The sequence below is a fragment of the Zingiber officinale genome, chromosome 2B, assembly GCF_018446385.1.
Source record: "Zingiber officinale cultivar Zhangliang chromosome 2B, Zo_v1.1, whole genome shotgun sequence".
In the NCBI taxonomy this organism is placed as follows: Eukaryota; Viridiplantae; Streptophyta; class Magnoliopsida; order Zingiberales; family Zingiberaceae; genus Zingiber; species Zingiber officinale.
The window spans coordinates 67,115,367-67,138,698 of NC_055989.1; the positions used below are offsets into that span (position 1 = coordinate 67,115,367).

The following is a 23,332-nucleotide window of genomic DNA, read 5'->3' on the forward strand; positions in this document are numbered from 1 at the left end:
AAATATAATAGATATTAATTTATTTAATTATAATATTTTTATAAGTACGAAAAGTCTAAAAGGAGTTATAATTTTTTTTACATTCAGTATCATTTAAAAAAATAGTATATTAATTAATATGATTCTCAGATTTTAATTAAATGTATTAAATTTAAGAAGAATTATATGTTATTTTAGATTGTATGTACATATAAAAAATAAAAAAAAATAATTAGATAAATTAATATGTATTGAATCGAGTGGGAGCATGGCTTGTTTATCGGGAGTTTTGAATAATTTTCCTTTAATTAAAATTATTATTCAACGGTTTTAACTAGAGCGTATTGTTTTAGTTTTTCACCCAAGAAATAAATTATGGCAAAAAGATAAAGGAATCTTCCTCTCACTTCCCCATTTTCCCAAGCAGTGGACCGACCAGTGGTCCAGCTCCCTCCCCAGCCCACATCCACCAGCCCACCGCCGTCGCCGCTACCTGCACTCATCATTCCGACAGGTCACCTCCATCTCCAAGACCCTCCCATTTTCTCCATTCCACACTGCACTTCTCCTTTCCGATCAAATCCCCCCTCCAGTTGCAACCTCTCCACAAAAAAAATGTCATTTTCCCTCCCCCTCCTGCTCCTCCTCTGCTTCAACTCCGGCGTTCACGTCAGCCAAGCTGCTCCTCCCGTTGCCGCTCCATCGCCCTCCCTCGACTGCTCCTCCGAGGTCATCAACCTCATTGACTGCCTCTCCTTCGTCTCCAACGGCAGCACCGCTGCCAAGCCGGACGCCCAGTGCTGCTCCGGCCTCAGAAAGGTGATCAAGGAGGCCGCCTCCTGCCTCTGCTACCTATCCAGCCAAGGCCAAGCCTTCAATGTCAACGTCACCAAGGCCCTCACCCTGCCCTCCGCCTGCGGCGTCTCCACCCCTTCAGCTTCCAACTGCAACAGTATGCTCTTCTCCCTTACTCAAAACTCCTCCTTTTCCCCCCCATATTTGTAGCTTTCTCCTCCTCCTCTTCCTCCTCCTTCTTCTTGTTCATGTTGAGAGAGTTGTGTATTGGGTTTTGCTTTGCAGTTTCCATTGCCGGTGCACCTGGCGCTGCTCCTGGTAAGTTACAATGCTCGAGGTCATATTTTACAGAAAATTTCCATTAATTTTCCTCCATTTTTCCCGCTTTCTCCTCTTCTTCCTCCTCCTTGTTCATGTTGAGAGAGTTGTGTTTTGGGGTTTGCTTTGCAGTTTCCATTGCCGGTGCTCCTGCTGGTGCTCCAGGTATGTTACTCAATTACAATGCCTGAGATCATATTTTAAAGTAAATTTCCATTATTTTTTTCCCTGAGATTGAGCAGAAAAACTTGTTTCTTGGAATTGTGTGAGTGATAGATAGCTAATCACTAAGAAGTAGAGTAATTGGAGTAGCTAGTGTATTTGAAACCAGACTCGTGCAGACTGGTTAAGTGGCTTGATCTCGAGCTACTGGTGCAGACTTTTGCACTGAGTCGAACCCCGAATGAATGAAACGGTTAAGTCGATTGAATTGGATAGCCTTTATGCCAAGGACTATGGAGTAAGAGGCATTGTCTTGGAGTAGCAAATGGCTTGTTGGGTCTTTTCCTTAACCAAGGGGCAAAGGACATGTGCCTGCCCTACAAAATAAGTTGTTTTTTTTTATGGAAAGATAAATGTAGATATAAAAGAGGCAAAGTGTACAAAGTTGGCCAAGGATAGCTACTCATGTCTGATAAAGTAACAAATCTGAGTAGATCCCAAGACTGGTTGACACGTACATGTATTTTTCTAAAAAATCAGCTCGACATTGAAATTCACACCCTCAAACATGTTTCGGTTCCTTACCGTCCATACATAGTGGATCATGGATGACATAGCAAGGTATTGAGCCTTCATCGAGCTATTGGTCTCTCGATAGTACTTCTTGAAAACTCTGAGCATTCGCTAATATGTGAACATCTCATGATAATTCTCCTCCACAACTCCCTAATCGGTTGACATCTAAGAAAACATGCTCCTATGTTTCCACCACCAATCTGCAGAAGGTGCACCTCCTGCCCTCAAGGTACTCCTACCTGTCTCTAGTGGGCAGCATCCTGTGTGTCAGTATCCATAATGTATGGCTCGGTTGCAGATAGCTCTTTCAGATAGTGCTCACCCATGCCTTCCTCATGCCCACATCCCTTAAGTGGTCATGAGCTTTTTGCACTCCCCCTTGCCTTGGTTGAACCATGATGCCAACTGCTTTGCTGGAGCTTCTGAGGTGCTAACTGTAGTCAAAATGTTGTCCCTAAGCTGTAGTAACTTCTTGATCAGCGGAGAGTCCATGTACTTGGTTTGTCATTCCCATATATATCCACATGCCTGAGGTAAGTGTGATGAACCCATCTGATCCATAGTGTGTCCTGCTTCTCTTGAATTCGCCATAGTACCTTGGCTGAGAACACAATATTCAATGCTTTCAAATCCCTCAATCTTAGACCTCCCGGTTGTTCAATCATTTGATAACCAGAGTCATTCTTTGATAAATGATCACTATGAGTTAGACTCAATAGAATTTGATCAATCCTTTTTTCTTTTTCGGTCGTTAAGGTGGAGAACTGAACCAAGAATTCTCTTTCTTCATCATCAACCAAATCACTGTTCGCGACCCAGGATTCTATTTTCTCATCAATCCAATCACCGTTCACCCCTTTTCTCCGCCTTGGGTTTGCACAACTTTGCCCATGCTATTAGAGGGTGCTTGATTGCCCACATGTAACCCTTCAAGAGGCTATAGATATGGTCAATAACACCGCATGGCAGCGAAAGAATGGACTTCCAAAAGCACTCTACTTCCTGCCACACTGAGGTGATAAGTTGTTCTTTTCCTGCATATGATAGGGTGTTCTTTGGCCCAGAAAGAATCCTTGGGTGGGATGTAATATGCTATCCGTAACTTTGCTGAGGTCAAGGGGGTTCCAAAGTATCTAAAAGGTATGTTGCCTTACTAAAAGCTCGCGATGGTCAAAATTCGGCTTTTCCACTCTTGCCATGTAGATACAGGATTTTACTAGATTTGCATAAAGGTTGGTCATTTCTCCAAACGATGTCAAGCATGTGGCCAAGATGGTGACTGAAGGTATATGTCCTCTGGCTAGCAGTAACAGATCGTCTGCATAAGCTAAGTGGGCAATTCTGAGATGCTCACACTTTGAGTGAGAGTGAAAATCAGACAGTATGGTGTGTTATTGTAGTAGTCATGTCATATACTCCATCAGATGCCAAAAGATAGACAGATAATGGGCCCCCTTTCCTAAGACCTTTGGTTTCTCAAAAATACCCATAAATGCCACTGATTCTATATGAAAACTGAAGAGATGACGCGCTGACAACGGTGGCTTGGTTGTTGACTGGGAGAAGACTTTTTACTCCACGGAGAGGCTTCCTTTCAATCCTGCGTACACTGAGACAAGGGGAGTCCTTGGCGAAGGCCCTCCGACGCTCAAGTCAGAATAAATTTCGGACGGGTGAATGAAGAATAGTAGAGAACGTGCGTGCGAGCGTACGCTTGAGATGTTCAGAGAGCAGACCTTGCCAACGGAGAGAACCCTTGTGGCCAAGATGGTGACTGAAGGTATATGTCCTCTGGCTAGCAGTAACAGATCGTCTGCATAAGCTAAGTGGGCAATTCTGAGATGCTCACACTTTGAGTGAGAGTGAAAATCAGACAGTATGGTGTGTTATTGTAGTAGTCATGCCATATACTCCATCAGATGCCAAAAGATAGACAGATAATGGGCCCCCCTGCCTAAGACCTTTGGTTTCTCAAAAATACCCATAAATGCCACTGATTCTGTCTGAAAATTGAAGAGATGACGCGCTGACAACGGTGGCTTGGTTATTGATTGGGATAAGACTTTTTATTTCACGGAGAGGCTTCCTTTCAATCCTGCGTACACTGAGACAAGGGGAGTCCTTAGCGAAGGCCCTCCGACGCTCAAGTCAGAATAAATTCCGAACGGGTGAATGAAGAATAGTAGAGAACGTGCGTGCGAACGTACGCTTGAGATGTTCAGAGAGCATAACCTCCGTAATCATGACGTGGCGAAGAATGTCAGACGTTGTCGAGTTACGGAAAGGGTACAATCTGTGCAATAATTTTCTGAGGAATCTTCCCTTATCCACATGTGTACCTCCTTTGTCGTTTATATCTTATGCCATTGACAAGGCGATTAAAGGAATATGTTGTCATATGTGGTCAGCTGATGAGAAACATAATAATCCCTGAAGAAAGTTCCAAACGAATATTCTCTGACATATCGTTGTTATTCTAATAGGTTGTTAGGATTCTCTCCTCATATTGTTTGTTGAGTATATCTTGGTCGACCGTCTTTATGCATGTCCTTACATTAAATTACTTGGTCAAGTGCTGCATGGTGTTAGCCATCCATTCGGAGAATAATATAATACCTTGGACATGTTGGAAGTCTATTTGAGAAGCAATATAATAACCTGTGCATGCTGGAAATCCATTTGATAACTTGTGCGTGCTGGGAATCCAACCGGGTAGCAATATGAAGCTAAGTGCCTTACGTCCGGTTGGCCTTTTGTCCGACCGTAGAGAAATGAAGCTGCCCAGAGAAATGAAGCTGTGTTATGAGAGGTTTGATCGATACTTTAAGCCGAAGTGCCTTAGGCCCGGTCGGCCTTTTGTTCAGCCGAGTGTATAATAATTTGTAGGTAAAGTGAACCTAGAATTCTACCGAACGGCTACACAAGCATATTGTCGGGTGGTAACCCATAGGGATGACCCATAATAAGGTCGACCAGGCATGTGTCGAGAGGCTCGCACAGAGTAAGGAGTTTGACCTTTCTCTCGATCGGACCTATGGTCGATCGATTGCGAGGTGGGTCAGGCACCCCCTAAACTCGGTCAGCTATTGAATGACCGGACGTGCCAGCTTCCCAATTCAAGAGTAAAGCATTAAACCCCTATGTCCGATCGGCTTAAGGGCCGGTTGGCTCTATTCCGAACGACTTGTAATTCGGTCAGGTTGGCACTGCGAGCCTTAGCGCTGGGCGAATAACAAAGCCGGTTGGGGAATGTTTGAACGCCATGTCCCCTTACTTGACTTTGATTGTCACGTCCCCTTGACTTTGACTGCCATATCATATCCTGGGTTTGCTCATTACATCCCGTATCAGCCACCATTAATTGGCAAGGAAAATGATGTAGTAGTGATGCACTCTCTGATCTATGAAATACATATCTCCGAGAACTACAAGAAGACATCTTGATTAAGGAAATCCTAGTCTACAGAGTCAAACACCTTTTGGAGGTCCACCTTCAAAATGCATCTTGGGGATAGCCTCTTTCTGTTGTAGTTCCTCAGTAGCTCTTGAGCTAAGTGGATGTTATCCATTATGGTTGTGCCCTTTACAAATGCAACTTGAGCTGGGTGAAGGAGGTGGTCTGCTTCATCTGCCAAATGTGCTGCTAGTAGCTTAGAGATCACTTTGTAGTAGACAGTGGAATACGAGATTGGCCTATAATCATTTATTTTGCTTGCATGGGCTGATTTTGGCATCAGGGATATGATTAAGAGTGTGATCCCATTGTTTGAGCAGCCGCCTGTTGGTAAAAAACTAATACAGCAGCAATAAACTCAGCCTTGATGGTGCTTCAGGCATGCTGGAAATTTTTTGACCCATACCCATCACGTCTTGGAACCTTTTGATCGCCAATATTAAAAAGAGCCTTTTTTATTTCCTCCTCTGTTGGAATTATAATAAGGCTGGATTGTTGCTTAGTTGTGAGGAGCCTCCCATACTGCATACAAGACATCTGGATAGGGGTTTTTTCGATTGGCACACCTAGCTGAAACTGGAAATGATCTGTGAACTCCTTCATTACTTGAGCAAAAGCAGTGTTTACTTCACCATTATTTTTCTCCACGGTCATTATTTTCCTCTTCTTATTATTTCTCTTCACCGGGGAGTGGAAAAAGGCAGTGTTCCTATCCACCTCTTTGAAATATTTGTACTTGGCATGCTGCAGGTAGAAGAGATATTCAACCTCAGTAAACCTGATGGCTACTCTCTGCAATTCTTTGTATTTGACCTCCTGTTAGCCCAGCCTCCTGCAAGTTCTCCAATTGGCACCTTCCTCTAGCAGCTTGCTCACTAATGTGATGAAAATGTTGCTTATTGAGTTGCTTTAGATCTCTCTTCAATAGATTGAGCTTTAGCTTAAGTCTGCACTGTGCTGTGACCCTTTGGTCCAGCTCATTTGCTTGCTCCCAACCTCTATCCACCAGCCGATTGAAGTCTTCATGAGTAGTCCACATGTTGTAAAACTTGTAAGGTTTTTTGATGTGGGTCCTCTCCTCTAGGATGGAGACAATGCCGGTTGGGTGATTAGAAAGGCATCTGGGAGCTTTGAACTCAGCCATGCTTAGCTGAAGCAATAAGCTAACCTTCGAAGTGCCAACTATGAAGGGGCCTTTGTATGGGATGGTGTGAAAACTTCCTTAATAGTTGCAGGATCTAGTTTTGATGTAATCTTGGTTGTTCACGTGAAGGTTCCCCCTAGCAGCTACAAGATCCAACTATGATTTAGTCCGGATCATTCACAAGCTATAGACCGAGATTAAATAAGTTGGATCTTCCAAATGATTGGGATTTAAATCAAAATCGGGTTTTGTGGCGGTATAGAAGGGTCTTCATACGATTTTTGCATGAAGTCTCCTTGGCATTTCAAACTATGAATGTACGCAATAGCGTTGCTAAACTAGCCTATATAATTGTGTAACTAAATGTAGATAAAGCCAATCATCGGACTCCTATGAACAAAGAATTCTGAGTTCGGGCTCCTCTAATCGAAAATGTCTAAGCTAGACTGATCAGTCAATTGTTTAAAGATACTCTCCTTAGTCCATCAAACTGTTTTGTGAACTGAAAACTCGATATATCAAAATTGTGGTGAAGTTAACAAAGTAGATGTTTACCAGGGCTTGATTTCAGTGTTTGTTCCTTGTATTGATCATTTCATCCACAGAGAGCAACTTAACCTTCAGTAAAAGCTATTGAGAAAACACTTGAAGAGTTCCTTTCTCATGCTGCAGCTTTGTCCCCTTCACGCGGTGCGCCTTCCTCGGTCTCCACCGGAGTACCATCATCGTCTCCGACCAATTCAACTGCGGCAGCACTCCCAGCTCCTTCCTTCGAGTTCCTCAGCTGTTTTGCAGTGTTTCTGTGGTTGTACTACCAGTCTCACTGATTTGCATCATGCTCTTCATGTTGCTTCCGTCCCACTCGAGATACCTGTGGCTTTTGTTCCTATGTGCTGAACTTCTGTGCTTAGTTTGAGTTTAATTTGCTGTTTGGTTCTTGTTGGCTGCAGTTGAAAATTGTTTTTGCAACCATTTGCAAGTTGCTCACTTTATCAATAGATCTTTTATCATCGCCTTTTACACTTTCGCCAGCGTTTGGGTTGGTTGATCGATTCTGATAGATCGGTCGGACCATTCACGCAAGTCAAGTAAGTCGAAACATTTGCAGTGTGTCTAGGGTTTTGTCTTCCTTTGTGAAATCTTAAATTACCGCTGAAGTTGAGTATGTGAGCGCTCGATTTCTAGCAGACAAAATAGCAATATTGAAGGAGAATAATGTTAGAAATGGGAAGGGAAAAGGAGGTTGAAAGGAAGAAGGTTTCATATTGGAAATTTTAAGACACTATCATCGTTGGTTGGTTTATATTGTTATATATATATTGATGATGTGAACAAATAAATAGAGAGATTGATTATCTTACGCGTAAGTGCACAGAGGATGTAATTCCAAGATTCGTATTTGCATTGAACCAAGTTGACTTGTATGCAAGTACGATCTACCTGCGTTGAATGTCGGATTGGTCGAGATAAAATTTTTTCAAGTGAATGAATCAACGTTTTGTCTCTTGAATATCTTTTTACTATTTGTTCAAGAGTATAACAGAAGCCTTAATCTAAAATTAATGGGTGATTCTATAACATCTTGGCAATAATGTCTAACATTAAATTCATTAATGATGATTATATAACGTCTCGACAATAATGTCTAACATTAAATCCATTAATGATAATTTCGTAATGTTTAGGCTATAATGTCCAACATTAAACTTATTAATGGAGATTTTGTAATATCTCGACAATAATGTCTGACATTAAATTTATCATTGAACGGTCATAACTCAGTCATTCATTTCAACCATGGGTGAGCCCTCGTATAAAAAAAGGTTGTGAATAAGAGTAGAGGCAGTGAAGCGAAAGTAAAAGAATTCCTCCACATTTGTTCTCTGATTCTTTCCTTTCAGCCATGCATCCGCTCGACTGAACTACTCGTGATAGCACTCGGGTACATTCTCAGTTTGTCACGAAGAACCGGTACTATTGTGTGTGTGGTTCTGCTGTTGTATTATAAACAACAGATGATCTGAGAGACTCTTGAAGCACAGTCGGAGTGCGGCGAATCTGTTTCAAGTAAACTGCATTGAGCGTAGGTCTTGGTATCTCCCTCGACAAATTCCTTTCCTGACTCGACGACTCTGACTCCCAACTCGGCTTTCGACTCCTGACTCGGCGATACAAAGCAGCAATTTTCCTAATAACCTAGCAGTTCAGCCTGACTTTCAAAGCTGGCAGTCGGTCTGAGATTATTTGCTTAGGTCATCTCAACAGATAAGTTTGAATTTAGTTTGTAAATTCAATATTTTCTCCAAAATATCTGGTAACAGATTGCCCGACAATCTTGAAACAGAGTCATTTTTGTTGAGATGACCACAAAAAATGTTGAGGTATAACAGACTCATCACATGAAGGCCTCCTCCGCCCCGATTAGAAATGTTCCAATCAATCATGGGGAAAGACCAGAGAAATTCACTAGGTTGAACTTCAAGAGGTGGCAGCAGAAGATGATCTTCTATTTGACCATGCTCAATCTGGCTCAGTTTTTGACACGGGACCCTCCCAAGCATGCTGATATTCAGACTATCAGTGCAGTGGAGACATGGACTCATTCAGAGTTCCTTTGGTGAAACTACATCTTCAACTGTCTTGCCGACTCATTGTACACAATGTATAGCACAAAGAGAACGACTAAAGAGTTGTGGTAGTCCTTGGACAAGAAATACAAGATGGAGGATGGGGGGGGGGGGGGGCAAGAAATTCATTATGGACCGATTCCTGGACTCCAAGACGGTGATCAACCAAGTCCAGCACCTTCAGGTAATCCTGCATGAGATCCATTCGGAAGGTATGATTTTGAGTGAAATCTTCCAGGTGTCTACTATTATTGAGAAACTTACTCCCAACTGGAAGAACTTTAAGAACTACCTAAAGTACAAGCAGAAGGAGATGAATGTAGAAGAACTCATTGTTAGATTTCGAATTGAAGAAGACAACAAGAGTTTAAAAAGAAAACTATTCTCTCAGGCTACGGTGGAAGCTAACGTGGTCGAGCACGTTCAAAACTTGAAATAGAAGAACCCAAAAACTTCCAAGATGGGACCCAGAGGAGGTATAAGCAAGAAATTCTCTAGGAAGTGCTTAGATTATGGTTGAGTCGGTTAAAAATCTTCGGAGTACAAGAAGCCGAAGAAGAAGTAGGAGGCTAACCTGATCTAGGGACTAGAAATGGACGACTTCTACGTCGTGGTCTTCGAACTTAACCTAGTGAGTTCAAACCCACAACAATGGTGGATCAATACTTGAGCCACCAGACATATTAGCTACAATAAGGAGCCGCTCCATAATTTTGACGAAATCAAAGATGGAGAGAAACTGTTCATGAGGAACTCATCAATCTCGGACATCATAGGGCAAGGAAAAATGGTACTGAAACTGACCTTAGCAATGAGTTAACTCTCGACAATATGTTGTATATTCCGAAGATTTGGAAGAATCTAGTGTCCGGATTAATGTTAAACAATCATGGCTTTCACATTGTTTTTGAATCAGACAGAGTTGTTCTGTCCAAAAATGAAATATTTTTAGGAAAGGGTTATGTAACCGATAGAGTATTTAAGCTCAGTGTAATGACGACTATGCCTAAGGTTAATAAAATTACAAACTCTTCCATTTATATGCTTGAGTCTTCATATTTGTGGCATAGTAGACTAAGACATGTTAACTATGAAGTGTTGCGTAGATTAATTAACATGCAAAACATATCAACATTCCACCTTGACCCAAAACATAAGTGCGAAATTTATGTTGAAGTGAAAATTCACACCTACGTGTGTGACCTCAAATGTACGCCGACATGTGGTAGGAATAAATACTTCATCACTTTTGTAGATGATAATACAAAATACTGTTATGTGTATTTTCTCAAAAGTAAGAATAAAACTGTAGAGAAATTTATTCTTTATAAGAATGAGATCTAAAACCAACTTAATAAAAAGATTAAGGTAGTTTGAAGTGACTAAGGCGGTGAATATGTTTCACCATTCATTGAGTTGTGTGCTGAACATAAGCTTAGACAAGAAATAAGTTGCTCCTTATACTCAGCAAAATGGAGTTGCTAAGCGAAATAACCACACTCTAAAGAATATGATGAATGCTCTTCTATTAAACTATGGACTGTTAGAGTTCATGTGGGGGGAAATTGTGTTAATAGCTAATTACCTTTTAAATAAGATGTTTAAAAAAAATAGGTAAGAGCCCTTTTTAGTTATGGAATGGTAGACAACCATTCTATAAATATTTACAAATGTGGAGGTGTTTCGTTAAAGTTTTGGTGCCTAATCCGAAAAGGATTAAGATAGGAACAAAAACTATCGATTGTATATATATTAGATATGTACATAATAATAGTGCATGTTGGTTTTATATGTATGAGTCACAAATACCGAATATACACAAGAACTCGATAATAAAATCATGAAATGTCTCATTCTTCAAGTATGTGTTTCCGTATAAGACCTGAGAGAACGCTAACTCCTCAAAATCCATGATCTTTTCCATATGTTTTCATTGTAGGACTATGTTTGTAACTTTACAACCCCAACACTTATTAATAATCAAATGATACCGATCATGAGAAGACATTGATTATTTTAATACGTATTCTCCGGTGTTGAGAATAACTTCCATTAGAGTATTGTTGGCTATTGCCGCTCTATGAAATCTGAAAATGCATCAGATGTATGTAAAGACATTCATTCTAAATAGGGATTTAGAAAAAGAAATCTACATGGAACAACCTAAATGATTTTCTATGCCAAGATAAAAAAAATAATGTTGTAGATTGGTGAAGTCATTATATGATTTGAAACAAGCACTAAAGCAGTAACGTTTAAAAATTTGACAATGACATGAAAGAATCTGGATATAAAATAAATGAATATGATAAATGTGTCTATATGAAAGTCACAAAGAATAACTTTGTTATCTTGTGTCTATATGTAGATGACATACTTATTATTAGGAGTAATGATAAGATAATCAAATTCGCTAAAAATATGTTGAACTCAAGATTTGACATGAAAGACATGAGCCTAGTGATGTGATTTAGAATCAAAATTCTTAGAATAACAAAATAACTTGTTTTAGTCAGTCACATTACATGGATTCTTGAAAAATTCACCAAGGGTGATACTGCATTGGTACAAACATCGATAGATATGAGTCAATGTCTATCGAAGAATCTAGGAGAAAGTATTTTTTAGATAGAGTACTCTCAAGTGATTAGAAGTATGATGTACCTGATGAATTATATACAATCAGACTTAACATACACAGTAAGTAAACTGAGTTGATACACGAGTAATCATGGTATTGAGCATTAGAAAGGGGGTAATAAGAGTACTGAGGTAATGATCAGAAGGAGCAAACGAGTCAAGTGGTCAATGGACGAAGAGATACACCTTGCAAAGGCATGAATCACTATTAGCACCGATTTAATCATCGGTAATGATCAAAAGAAACAAACTTTCTGGAAACAAATTACAGATTACTATAACAAGTATCGACTTGATGGATTTGTAGAGCGACCTTGGGTGAAGGTAAAATCACATTTCTATAGGTTTCATCCGATGGTGAATGAATTTACAGCAATATACAACAACTTTTATACATATCGTAAAAGCGGGTGGAGCGATGAGGATGTACTCATGAGAGCACATAAAAGCGGGTGGAGCGATGATGGGCTATTCAAGCTCAATGTAATGACCATTAGACGCAAGATAAATAAAAATGAAAGATCTTCCACTTATATGCTTGAGTCTTCGTGTTTGTGGCATGGTAGACTAGGACATGTTAACTAAGGTGTGTTGCGTAAATTAATAAATATGCAAAGCATACCAACATTCCACCTTGATCTAAAACACAAGTGTGAGATTTATGTTGAAGCAAAAATGACAAGGTCATCCTTTCAATATATTGAAAGAAGTAACGAACCACTTGACCTAATTCACACTGATGTGTGCGACCTTAAAGGTACGCCAACACATGGTGGTAATAAATACTTCATCACTTTTGTAGATGATAACACAAAATACTGTTATGTGTATCTTCTCAAAAGTAAGGATGAAGCTATAGAGAAATTTGCTCTCTATAAGAATGAGGTTGAAAACCAGCTTAATAGAAAGATTAAGGTGGTTCGAAGTGACCGAGGCGGTGAATATGTATCATCATTTGTTGAGTTATATGCTGAACATGGGATCAGACACGAAATAACAACTCCTTATACTCCTCAGTAAAATGGAGTTGCTGAGCGGAAGAATCGAACTCTAAAGGAGATGATGAATGCTCTTCTATTGAACTCTTGATTGCCAGAGTTCATGTGGGGGGGGGGGGGAGCTGTGTTAACAACTAATTATCTTTTAAATAAGGTGTCTCGGAAGAAAATATATAAGAGCCCTTATGAGTTGTAGAATGGAAGACGACTGTCCTACAAATATTTACGAATGTGGGAGTGTCTTGTCAAAGTTTTGATGCCTGATCCGAAAAGGATTAAAATAGAACCAAAGATTGGTGATTGTGTATTTATTGGATATGCACAGAACAACAGTGTTTATCGGTTTATTGTGTATGAATCACAAATATCAGAGATACACAAGAACTCGATAATAGACTCGAGAAATGTCTTGTTCTTCGAGCATGTGTTTTTGTATAAGATCCAAGAGGATGCTAGCTCCTCAAAGTGGGTATATGAAACACAAAGTGAAGATGATGATGAGGAACCAGTGGAGGTTGAGCTTAGACGGAGCAAAAGAGCTCGGGTAGAAAAATCCTATGGATCGGATTTTATCATTTTCATATTGGAAAGTGAACCCCGAAGTTACTTAGAAGCTGTATACTCTTCTGACGGACCTCACTGGAGAGAGACAATTTCATCTGAGATAGACTCTATCTTGCAAAATCACACTTGGGAACCTGTGGATCTTTCTCCTGGAAGTAAACCATTAGGTTATAAGTGGATCTTCAAAAAGAAAATAAAGTCAGATGACACAATTGATAAGTATAAGGCCAGATGGTAATCAAAGGATATATACAACGAGAATGCTTTGATTACTTTGATACGTATTCTCCGGTGTCAAGGATAACTTTCATTAGAGTATTGTTAGGTATTGCCGATCTATGGAATCTCGAAATACATCAAATGGAGGTAAAGATTGCCTTTCTAAACGGGGATTTAGAAGAGGAAATATACATGGAGTAACCTGAGGGATTTTTTGTGCAAGGACAGAAAAACAAGGTATGTAGGTTGGTGAAGTCACTATATAGCTTGAAATAAGCAACAAAGCAGTGACATGAGAAATTTGATAATGTCATGAAAGAATATGGATTCAAAATTAATGAATGTGATAAATGTGTCTACATGAAAATAACAGAGAATGACTATATCATCTTGTGTCTATATGTAGATGACATACTTATCATTAGGAGTAATGATAAGATAATCAAATCCACTAAAGATATATTAAACTCAAGATTTGACATGAAAGACATGGGCCTAGCTGGTGTGATTCTAGGAATCAAAATTCTTAGAACGACAGAAGGACTTGTTCTTAGTCAGTCTCATTATGTGGACAAGATTCTTGAGAAATTCACCAAGGGTGATACTACATTGGCACGAACGTCGATAGATATGAGTCAACATCTATCAAAAAATCGAGGGGAAAGTATCTCGTAGATAGAGTACTCTTGAGTGATTGGAAGTCTGATGTACCTGATGAGTTGTACACGACCAGACTTGGCCTACGCAGTAAGTAAACTGAGTAGATACACGAGCAATCCCGGTGTTGCGCACTGGAAAGAGATACCAAGAGTACTAAGGTACTTGAGGTATACTCGTGAATATGGATTGCACTATATAAGATATCGTACTGTGATCAAAGGATACAGTGATGCGAGTTGGATATCTGATATGAAAGACTCTAAGTTTACGAGTGGATATGTATTCACTTTAGCAGGTGCAACCATTTCCTGAAAATTTTCTAAACAAATCATAATAACCAGATCCATGATAGAATCTGAGTTTGTAGCTCTTGACAAATGTGGTGAAGAGACTGAATGACTATGACAATTCTTAGAAGATATTCCTAGATGGCTGAAATTTGTGCCGGTAATTTGCAAACATTGCAATAATCAATCAGTAATTGGTCGGGCTCAGAGTCATCTGTATAATGGTAAGTCTAGACATATACGTTGTAGACATAATATCATTCGACAACTACTCTCAACGGGAGTTATCACTGTTGACTATCTGAGGTCAAATAATAATATAGAGGATCCGCTAATCAAAGGGTTAAATCGAGAGTTAGTTGTGAGCTCATCACGAGTAGTGGACTTGATGTCGTTGTCAGTGATCAGTGTAGAGGACACCCAACCTATGCTGATTGGAGATCCCAAGAACTAGGTTCAAAGGGATAACTAATTTGCACTGACTAGACACACTGTTGGGGATAGCTCAATGAAACAGTGACTAGGTCAGGGTAAGCCGATAGACTTTTAATGATCAAGAAGAGTAGATGATAACTCTTGAGGGATCACCTATGTGAGAAAGAAGTGGGACCGCTTCGAAGAGAATTAGAGGTACAATTCTTAGAACTTCTCACAGAATCAGGCGTGTTCATGGCCAAGAACGAAATACTCATGAGAATTGAGTTGTATCAGAGAGAGTCTTGGGTAAGCTTTGTCAATGCTTACACAGACGGTAGTATAGTTCAAGGACATCGTGTCTACTATCAGCCAGTAAATAATCAAATATTCACAAGGAAAGGTTCAAAGGGTAAAACCTACCTATCCTATACTTGACTTAACTGCTGAATGTTATCACATACCCTATCTCCATTCATGTGAGAGATTGTTGAATATGTGTGAATGGAGAAAGGGTGGAAGAGGATAGAAGCTTCATTATGAATAGGATTTTAGTCATACATTGGGAGTTTCTTGGTATATTAGTTGGTTTATATTGATTCACATGCATTGAGGATGTGAACAAATGCATGGGGAGAGGCTCTCTCTCACACGTGGGTGCGCAGGGGGGGGTGCAAATCCAGGGCCCGGATTGCATTGAACCATGTTGACTCGTGTGTCGGCACGACTTGCGTGCGCGAATGTCTGACCGATCGGGGCAAAATTTGTCCAAATGGAACAACCAACATTTTACCACTTAAGTCTCCTTTTACTGTTGTGTAACAAATGCATTAAATTCGAGATTAATACAGAATCAAAACTATTGAGTGATAATGAGTGAAACGGTAGATGTTTCACTGCTCAGCGAATAATGATCATTAAGATCATTAACACTGCCATTGGTCTGAGCTCCTATATAAGGAGATTGCGATCACAGACAGAAAAAACACAGTGACACAAGCAGAAGCTCTCCACTTCGTTCCCCTCCTTCTCTGTCGTGCAACTCCTGCTCAGCAGAGTACCTGTGATAGCAATCAGGTGATACTCAGTTCGTCGTGACCACCAGTACTTGGTGAGAATCACGGTCAACCATTGTATCCTGGGGAACAAAGGACTCAAGTAAGCCTCGAAGCACAGCCGGAGGTGAGCGAATCTGTTTCAAGGCAACTGCGTTAATCGCAAGCCTCAATCCGTTGCTAAAAGCCCAATTGGCCACTTGCCCGGTCAACCACTCTGCTCGACATCTTTGTCTGGCTTGCTTTGGTCACTCGATCGACACCATCTCGACCTGCCTGCCTGTTTGCCTGCCCGGTCGCTTGGAAGTGTGCTCGTCCAGTCGCTTTCTAATTTTCGCTCGGCCAGCCTCCGGCTCGCTCGACCTCTTCGCCCAGCCGCCCTCCAGCTTGCTCAGCCTCTTTGTCCGTCCGACCTCCAATTCGCTCAGCCGCTTGCCCTTTCGTTCGGTTGGTCGCTTTGCTGCTCAGCCCAACCGACCACTTGGCTGCTTCGCTCGGTCTATCTGTCCGACCGACCACTCGGCTGCTTCACTCAGTCTATCTTCTCGATCGACTTTGATCTCGCTCGGCACTCGATTGCCAAGCTCGCTCGGCTAAGCTGCCCGGCCGACCTTCAACTCGCTCGGTCTCTCTGCTCACCTGACCGACTATAAGTTCGTTCGGTCTACTCCGAAAGTTGCTGCTCAGTCGATCTTCCCGCTCGGCGACTTAGTCTGCTCTGCCGTTCTTCAGCTCGTAGCATAAACTAACCTTACTGATAACCTGAGATTATCTATTCAAATCATATCAACTTAAAGTTAAATTTAATTTAATATAATTTAAATTTAATTAATACTCTGTAAATTTTCGATAATATATTATTTCTTCCAACAGTTTTGATGTCGAACTGCAGAATGCTTAGATGGTTGAGAGACGAAGAGGAACAACTAAAAGAAAACCGTCTACTGAAAGTCGATCTACTTTTTGTTGACATATATGTCGCATAATGAGCCAGACATGTCTCTCGATCAAAGACTTATTAAAGTACGAAAGGTAGAATTTATAAAATAAGTTTCTATTCGAGAGTGCATGACTGCGGATAAACTCAAACCAACTAGTTAAGATTTTTCTTATTAGTATTTTTTTCATAATAGATTGTAGAGGAGATTCTTACCTAATAAATTACTTGAAAAGTCTAAAAAATAATACTAGTGTTCTGGTCTAGAAATTATTTCACCACTGGCAGCGTAACTTTTAAAAGAGATAAAAGAAAATTATTAGAATTGACCAATCAAATTATTATGATTATCATTGTTGGTATATATCAATAGGATGAATTTATATTTCACGACATATTATTTTTAATGAGTCTTTATTCTCTTTTTCGGTAGTTTCTTCGATTTCTCTTCTAAATACAAGTGACATCTTCTTAATACCACCTAATATTGTCAGAAGTGATGGCATCCTAGATCCTACGCGAGATTTGGATATTGTTCGTTTTTTTCTTGGTATTGAGCTTATTCCACATGAGGATGATTATTTTCTCTCTTAGAGTAAATATATTACTGGACTTCTTCAAAGAGCCAAAATGGATGGAGCACGCCCGGTTTCTATACCAATTGTTATAAACAACTCTCCAACTTTATCCTCTCCTGCTCTGTCTGATCTACAGATTTATCGAAGTATTGTTGGAGCCTTACAATATGTCACTATCACACTCCCTGATATTACTTTTGCGATAAATCATGCTTGTCAATTCATGCATGCTCCAACTGAATAAAATTGGGATAATGTAAAAAGAATACTTCGCTATCTCAAAGGTACTATTTTACATGTTCTTCTTTTATATCGCCAATCGTCTTGAGATTTACATACATATAGTGATGCGGATTGGATAAGTTCTCCTGAAAATAGACGTTCTACTAGTGGATATGCAATATTTCTTGGACAAAATCTTATCTCATGGAATTCGAAAAAGCAACCTACAGTATCTTGTTCAAGCACTGATGCATAATATAAAGCTATAGCAAATACAACGTCAGAAATTATTTGGCTTCAATCACTTCTCTCTGAACTTCATCTTGCATCAAATATTGCACCAAAAATTTGGTGCGACAATATTGGAGCAACATATCTCATAGCAAATCCAATCTTTCATGCTCATACAAAACATATGAAAATTGATTTTCATTTTGTTCGTGAACGTGTGACAACTCAGCAGTTATCCGTTTCTTATATTTCTGCTAAAGATCAAATTGTTGATATATTTACTAAGTCATTATCCAGACAAGGTTTTAACAAGTTAGCAAACAAACTTAGGTGACGTTTGGTTCTCTCATAGGAATCGGAATGGGAATGAGTATCATAATATTGTGGAATGAGAATGAGTATAAGCTTGGGTATCATTCCTAAAAATAATGTTTGGTTAGTTGAATATTTTCAATCGGAATGAATTTAAATTTCTTTTTTTACCCTTAGAGGAAAATAAGAGAAAAAATTAGATAGAAGATAAATTTGAATGTGAGAGAAACATATGATGAGAGAGAATGATGAGAGAGAAAGTGTGATGAGAGAGAAAGTGTGATGGGAAAAAATGAAGAGAGGGAAAGTGTGATGAGAGAAAATGAGGAGAGAGAGCGTGATAGGAGAGATTGAGAAGAGAAAAAGCATGATGAGAGAGAAAGTATGTTGAGAGAGAAAGAGTGATGGGAAAAAATGAAGAGAGAGAAAGTATGATGAGAGAAAATGAGAGATTGAGAAGAGAAAGTATGATGAAAGAGAAAGTGTGATGGAAAAAATGAAGAGAGGAAAAGTGTGATGAGAAAAAATGAGAAGAGAGAGTGTGATGAAAGTGAATGAAGAGAGGGAAAGTGTGATGAGGGAAAATATGGAGAGAGAGAGAGTATGGTAAGAAAAATTAAGAAGAGAGAAAGTATAATTAAAAAATGAGGAGAGAATGAAGAAAGTGAAAATAATGAGAGAGTTTGTGTGATGAGAGAGAATACAGAGAGAAAATGGTAGAAAATGTGTGATGAGAGAGAATGAGGAGAGAGAGTGTAATGGAAGAGAATGAAGAGAGAGAGTGTGATGAGATAAAATACGAAGAGAGAGTATGGTAAGAGAAATTGAAGAGAGAGAAAGAATGATGAGAGAGAAAGAATGATGAAAAAATAAGGAGAGAATGAAGAGAGAGAAAATATGAGTGTGTGTGATGAGAGAGAATACAGAGAGAAAATGGTAGAGAATATATGATGAGAGAGAATAAGGAGAGAGAAAGTATGTTGAGAGAGAAAATGTGATGATAGAATGAGGAGAGAGAAAATATGATGAGAGAGAATAAGGAGAGTGAAATGAAAGAAAAATTGAACAAATATACTAAGGGTATTTTCGTCTAAAATTTAATTTTTATTCTCATTCCATCAAAACCCAAGGGAGGGGGTGAGTTTCATCCATACCCAAATTTTTGGGTTTCATTTCAAAATCTTGATTCCATTCCCATCAACCAAACCCAAGGTTTGGAAATGAATCCATTCCCTCATTCCCAAACCTCTAAACCAAACGTCACCTTAACGTCAAAGATCTCTCGTTAAATTTGTCGGAGGAAGGGGTAAAGGAGATAAAAGAGAATTACCAGAATTGATCGGATCAAATCACCAAATCAAATCAAATTAGAATTTGGATTATTCTAATAATTATGTTATTTATTAATTGATTAATTGACGAAGTACTTTTTGAACATTATATATTGTATTATTCTTAGGATAAATATCAATTAACAATAGATTTTATTATTCTGATATTATTTCTTGCTTTCTCCCTATTCTTCTTCTTACAACTTTATCCTGACATAAAGATCGATGATTTGAGATCTTCTTTTATATTTCTTCTTGTAGTGTGATGATTCTTATGGGAGTAATAAACATTGAAAAACTCATCCGAAGTCACTCGACAAAACTACTCTAATGCATAAATTATCCTAGTGTTTCGTAAAGGGTTGAAGTAATTAAGAGATTTTTTTTGGGAGAGCCCCTCCCTCCGGGCATACCTAGCCATCCCTTCATATGAGAGAAGTATGCATCTATGGATATCATGTGGAGCGGAGATCATGAGGACTGGGGATCATGTCCTATATCTTTTTGTGTTAAGTTGAATTTAGTTAATAGAACTCGACTAGAATAGGGGGCTCAATCCTACCGACTCGACAACCCAATGGCTCAACGAGTCAGATCATCTTGGCTCAATTGGTCGGGAAGTCGGTATGCAGGAGGTCAAATATTGCCGTATAACCTATGTTTTAATCAAGTCCTAGAACATACCCACTTGAGCTCTATATTGATCGACTTCTGTCACGTAACCTTGTCGTCTCCACCGATCAAATACTTAAAAAAAAATAAAATCTAAAAGCTATAATAATGGTGGCAAAAGACGAATACGCTCACCCCAGCGCTCCGCCAACCAGTCCCAGGGCCAACACGGAGGAGGTAAATCATGGGTGGCTACTAGCCTTTAGAATAATGACTAGCGCATAGGGGAGGCATTTACCTCGGCTTTGCCGAGATTCGAACCCTAGACCTCATGGCGGCAACACCTCATACGCTAGCCACTAGACCGTCCCGAGGGGACTTAAAAAGCTATAATAATGGTGGTAAAAAAAAGCGAATACGCTCGCCCCCAGCGCCCTCGCTAACCTGTCTCAGGGCCAACGCGGAGGAGGTAAATCACGGACGGTTACTAGCCTTTGGAATAGTGACTAGCACATAAGGTAGACATTTACCTCGGCTTTACCGAGATTCGAACTCCAGACTTCATGGTGGCAACACCTCATGTGTCAACTACTAGACCGTCTCGAGGGGACTTGAAAAGCTATAATAATGTGGCAAAAGATGAAATTGCTCGCCCCAGTGCCCCCGTCACACCCGACCCCAGGCCATCACGAGGAAGGTAAATCACGGCAGCCGAAAGGGCAAGTGGTGGTAGGGTGAGTTGCACAATGTCTAGAGATTTATGCCCTGATAGTCTTATGATTTGACCCCGCGACTGAAAAGCTATAATAATGGTGGCAAAAGGCGAATACGCTCGCCCCCAGCGCCCCTGCCAACCCGTCCCAGGGTCAACACGGAGGAGGTAAATCACGGACGGCTACTAGCCTTTGGAATAGTGACTAGCACATAAGGGAGATATTTTACCTCGATTTTATCGAGATTTGAACCCCAAATCTCATGATGGTAACACCTCATGCGGTAGCCACTAGACTCATCCGAAGGGGCTAAAAAGCTATAATAATGATGGCAAAAGGCGAATACGCTTGCCCCCAGCCCCCCTGCCAATCCGTTCCAGGGCCAACACAGAGGAGGTAAATCACGGGCGGCTAATAGCCTTTGGAATAATTACTATCACATAAGGAAGACATTTACCTCGCCTTTGCCGAGATTTGAACCCCAGACCTCATGATGGCAACACCTCATGCGTTAGCCACTAGATCCATCCGAGGGGACCTGAAAAGCTATAATAATGATGGTAAAAGGCGAATACGTTTGCCCCTAGTGTCCCCGCTAACCCGTCACATGACCAACACGGAGGAGGTAAATCACAGGCGGCTACTATCCTTTGGAATAGTGACTAATACATAAGGGAGATATTTATCTCGACTTTATCGAAATTCGAATCCCAGACTTTATGATGATAATACTTCATGCACTAGCCGCTAAATCCATAAATTTAGGATCACTCAATTTGTAACCAAATTAAGGATTAATTGTTTTATTGATTAATCGAGCAAAAAGACTCTTTTATATCATTTTCTTATATTTTTATTATTACATTATACAGCTGTACACATCTCTTTTGTTTCATATTGTAATAAATATAAGATGATAAATAAAAGGAATAAGTTGTCGGTGGAATACAATTTTAATTTTACTTTAATTTTTGGAATATATCCTATATTTAAAAATCAAATGGTATTCTAGTGTTATTTTATAAACGTTATAAAAAAAAAATTAAAATGATGTCCATTCTATTTTTCCATCCTAAAATATTCTTGTTTGGATACTAGTAATTTTGCCAAAAAATACTCTAAATTTTAGTACTTTTAGCTAAAATTATTCTCATTATATTTATTTTGATTAAAATTATTTTAATAGCTTTTAATTAATTTTGATCAAGTAGATCTAATTTTAATTATTTTTTTTAACCAATATGACTGTAGTTTATAAATGAAAATAAAATAGAATGGATATAATGATAAAAAAACAATTAAGGGAGGCTTTTAATTTTTTACCGAGAAATAAATTATGACAAAAGAAAAGGAATATTCTTTTCCGATCACTCCAAAGACCATCTCAAAACGGGCTACCGTTAACACTAGATGCTCGTCCATGGATTTAATTGTCCTCTTAAAAGTTGACTGTAGAACAGATTGACAGGATGTTGGGTAAGTGTAATTCTTTTATTAATTTATCTAGACATCAGACTTATTACAATGATATAAGATTAATTTCGATGGATATATATTTTAGGATTTTTTTTTCTACTAATTAATTTAGTAGTTGACTTATAAATCGATCTCATAATTGACTTTTCGATAATTTATCAAAAAACGTACTAGGTTTAATGTATTTATCAAAAGGTATATCATCATTTGATATTTACCAAAAGGTGTAGGTAAGTGATGTGTATTACCGAATATAATCCTCCCGGCAACTCCTCTGATCAGTCATCATTTCTCAAGCATCTGAACCACATTTTTAAATAACTTTGATTTTAAAAAAATAAAATCGATCATTAGTGTACCTCCCTCCTTCGTGACATGCGAGTGTAGCTCCGTCTTGTGAAACCCTAGTTTAGTGACCTCGAGTTTTTCTCAAGCGACATCAAGCATTTCAGTTCAATTAAAAACCAGGAGTGTTCGTGAGCCAACAGTGAAGGATTCTAGGGTTTACATTAATCAGCTAGTATCATAATGGCGCAAAGATGTCGATCGGGTGTATCATCATCCTCTCCACATCAATTAGCTGTAAAGGTTATCATTTTACAAACTCTGTGATATTGAGAAGCTGAACTAGTATGATTTAAATTTTTTTATTTTTATACAGTATAGGCTTCAGTTGATGTTGGACAGAAACTGCATTGGAACAGTGTCCTCGGTCACTTTAAAAGTTTTTTTCAAGCATCCACGAAGAAAGGAACGCATGAAGGGTCTGTTATTTTACATGACCGACACATAGTGCTGATCAAACAGTCACCCTTTCGTATTTTTTTGAACATAAAAGATATGCAGCACATCCGTGGGATTTTGGTAAATATATTTCAAAATTGGGATTCAAGTAGTCAAACCTTTAGATTCTCAGGTACAATTTATAATTTCGTATTTTAATTACAAAGTAGTTGTATGGTAAAATTTAATCTTTTGCTAAACGTGGGCTTAATACGATGTCGTATCAGGCCCAACGTGGGCCTGAT

The 23,332-nt window shown here is 39.2% G+C and overlaps 1 protein-coding gene across 1 annotated transcript; it reads left to right on the forward strand.

Moving 5' to 3' along the window:
- The first annotated feature begins 374 nt into the window (after positions 1-374).
- LOC122045775 (non-specific lipid transfer protein GPI-anchored 31-like) lies at positions 375-7,454 on the forward strand. The gene is made up of 4 exons (XM_042606147.1): positions 375-931; positions 1,060-1,092; positions 1,225-1,257; positions 7,101-7,454. The coding sequence occupies exons 1-4, from the start codon at positions 595-597 to the stop codon at positions 7,253-7,255; spliced, it is 558 nt and encodes a 185-aa protein (XP_042462081.1). The 5' UTR covers positions 375-594; the 3' UTR covers positions 7,256-7,454.
- The last annotated feature ends 15,878 nt before the right edge of the window (positions 7,455-23,332 follow it).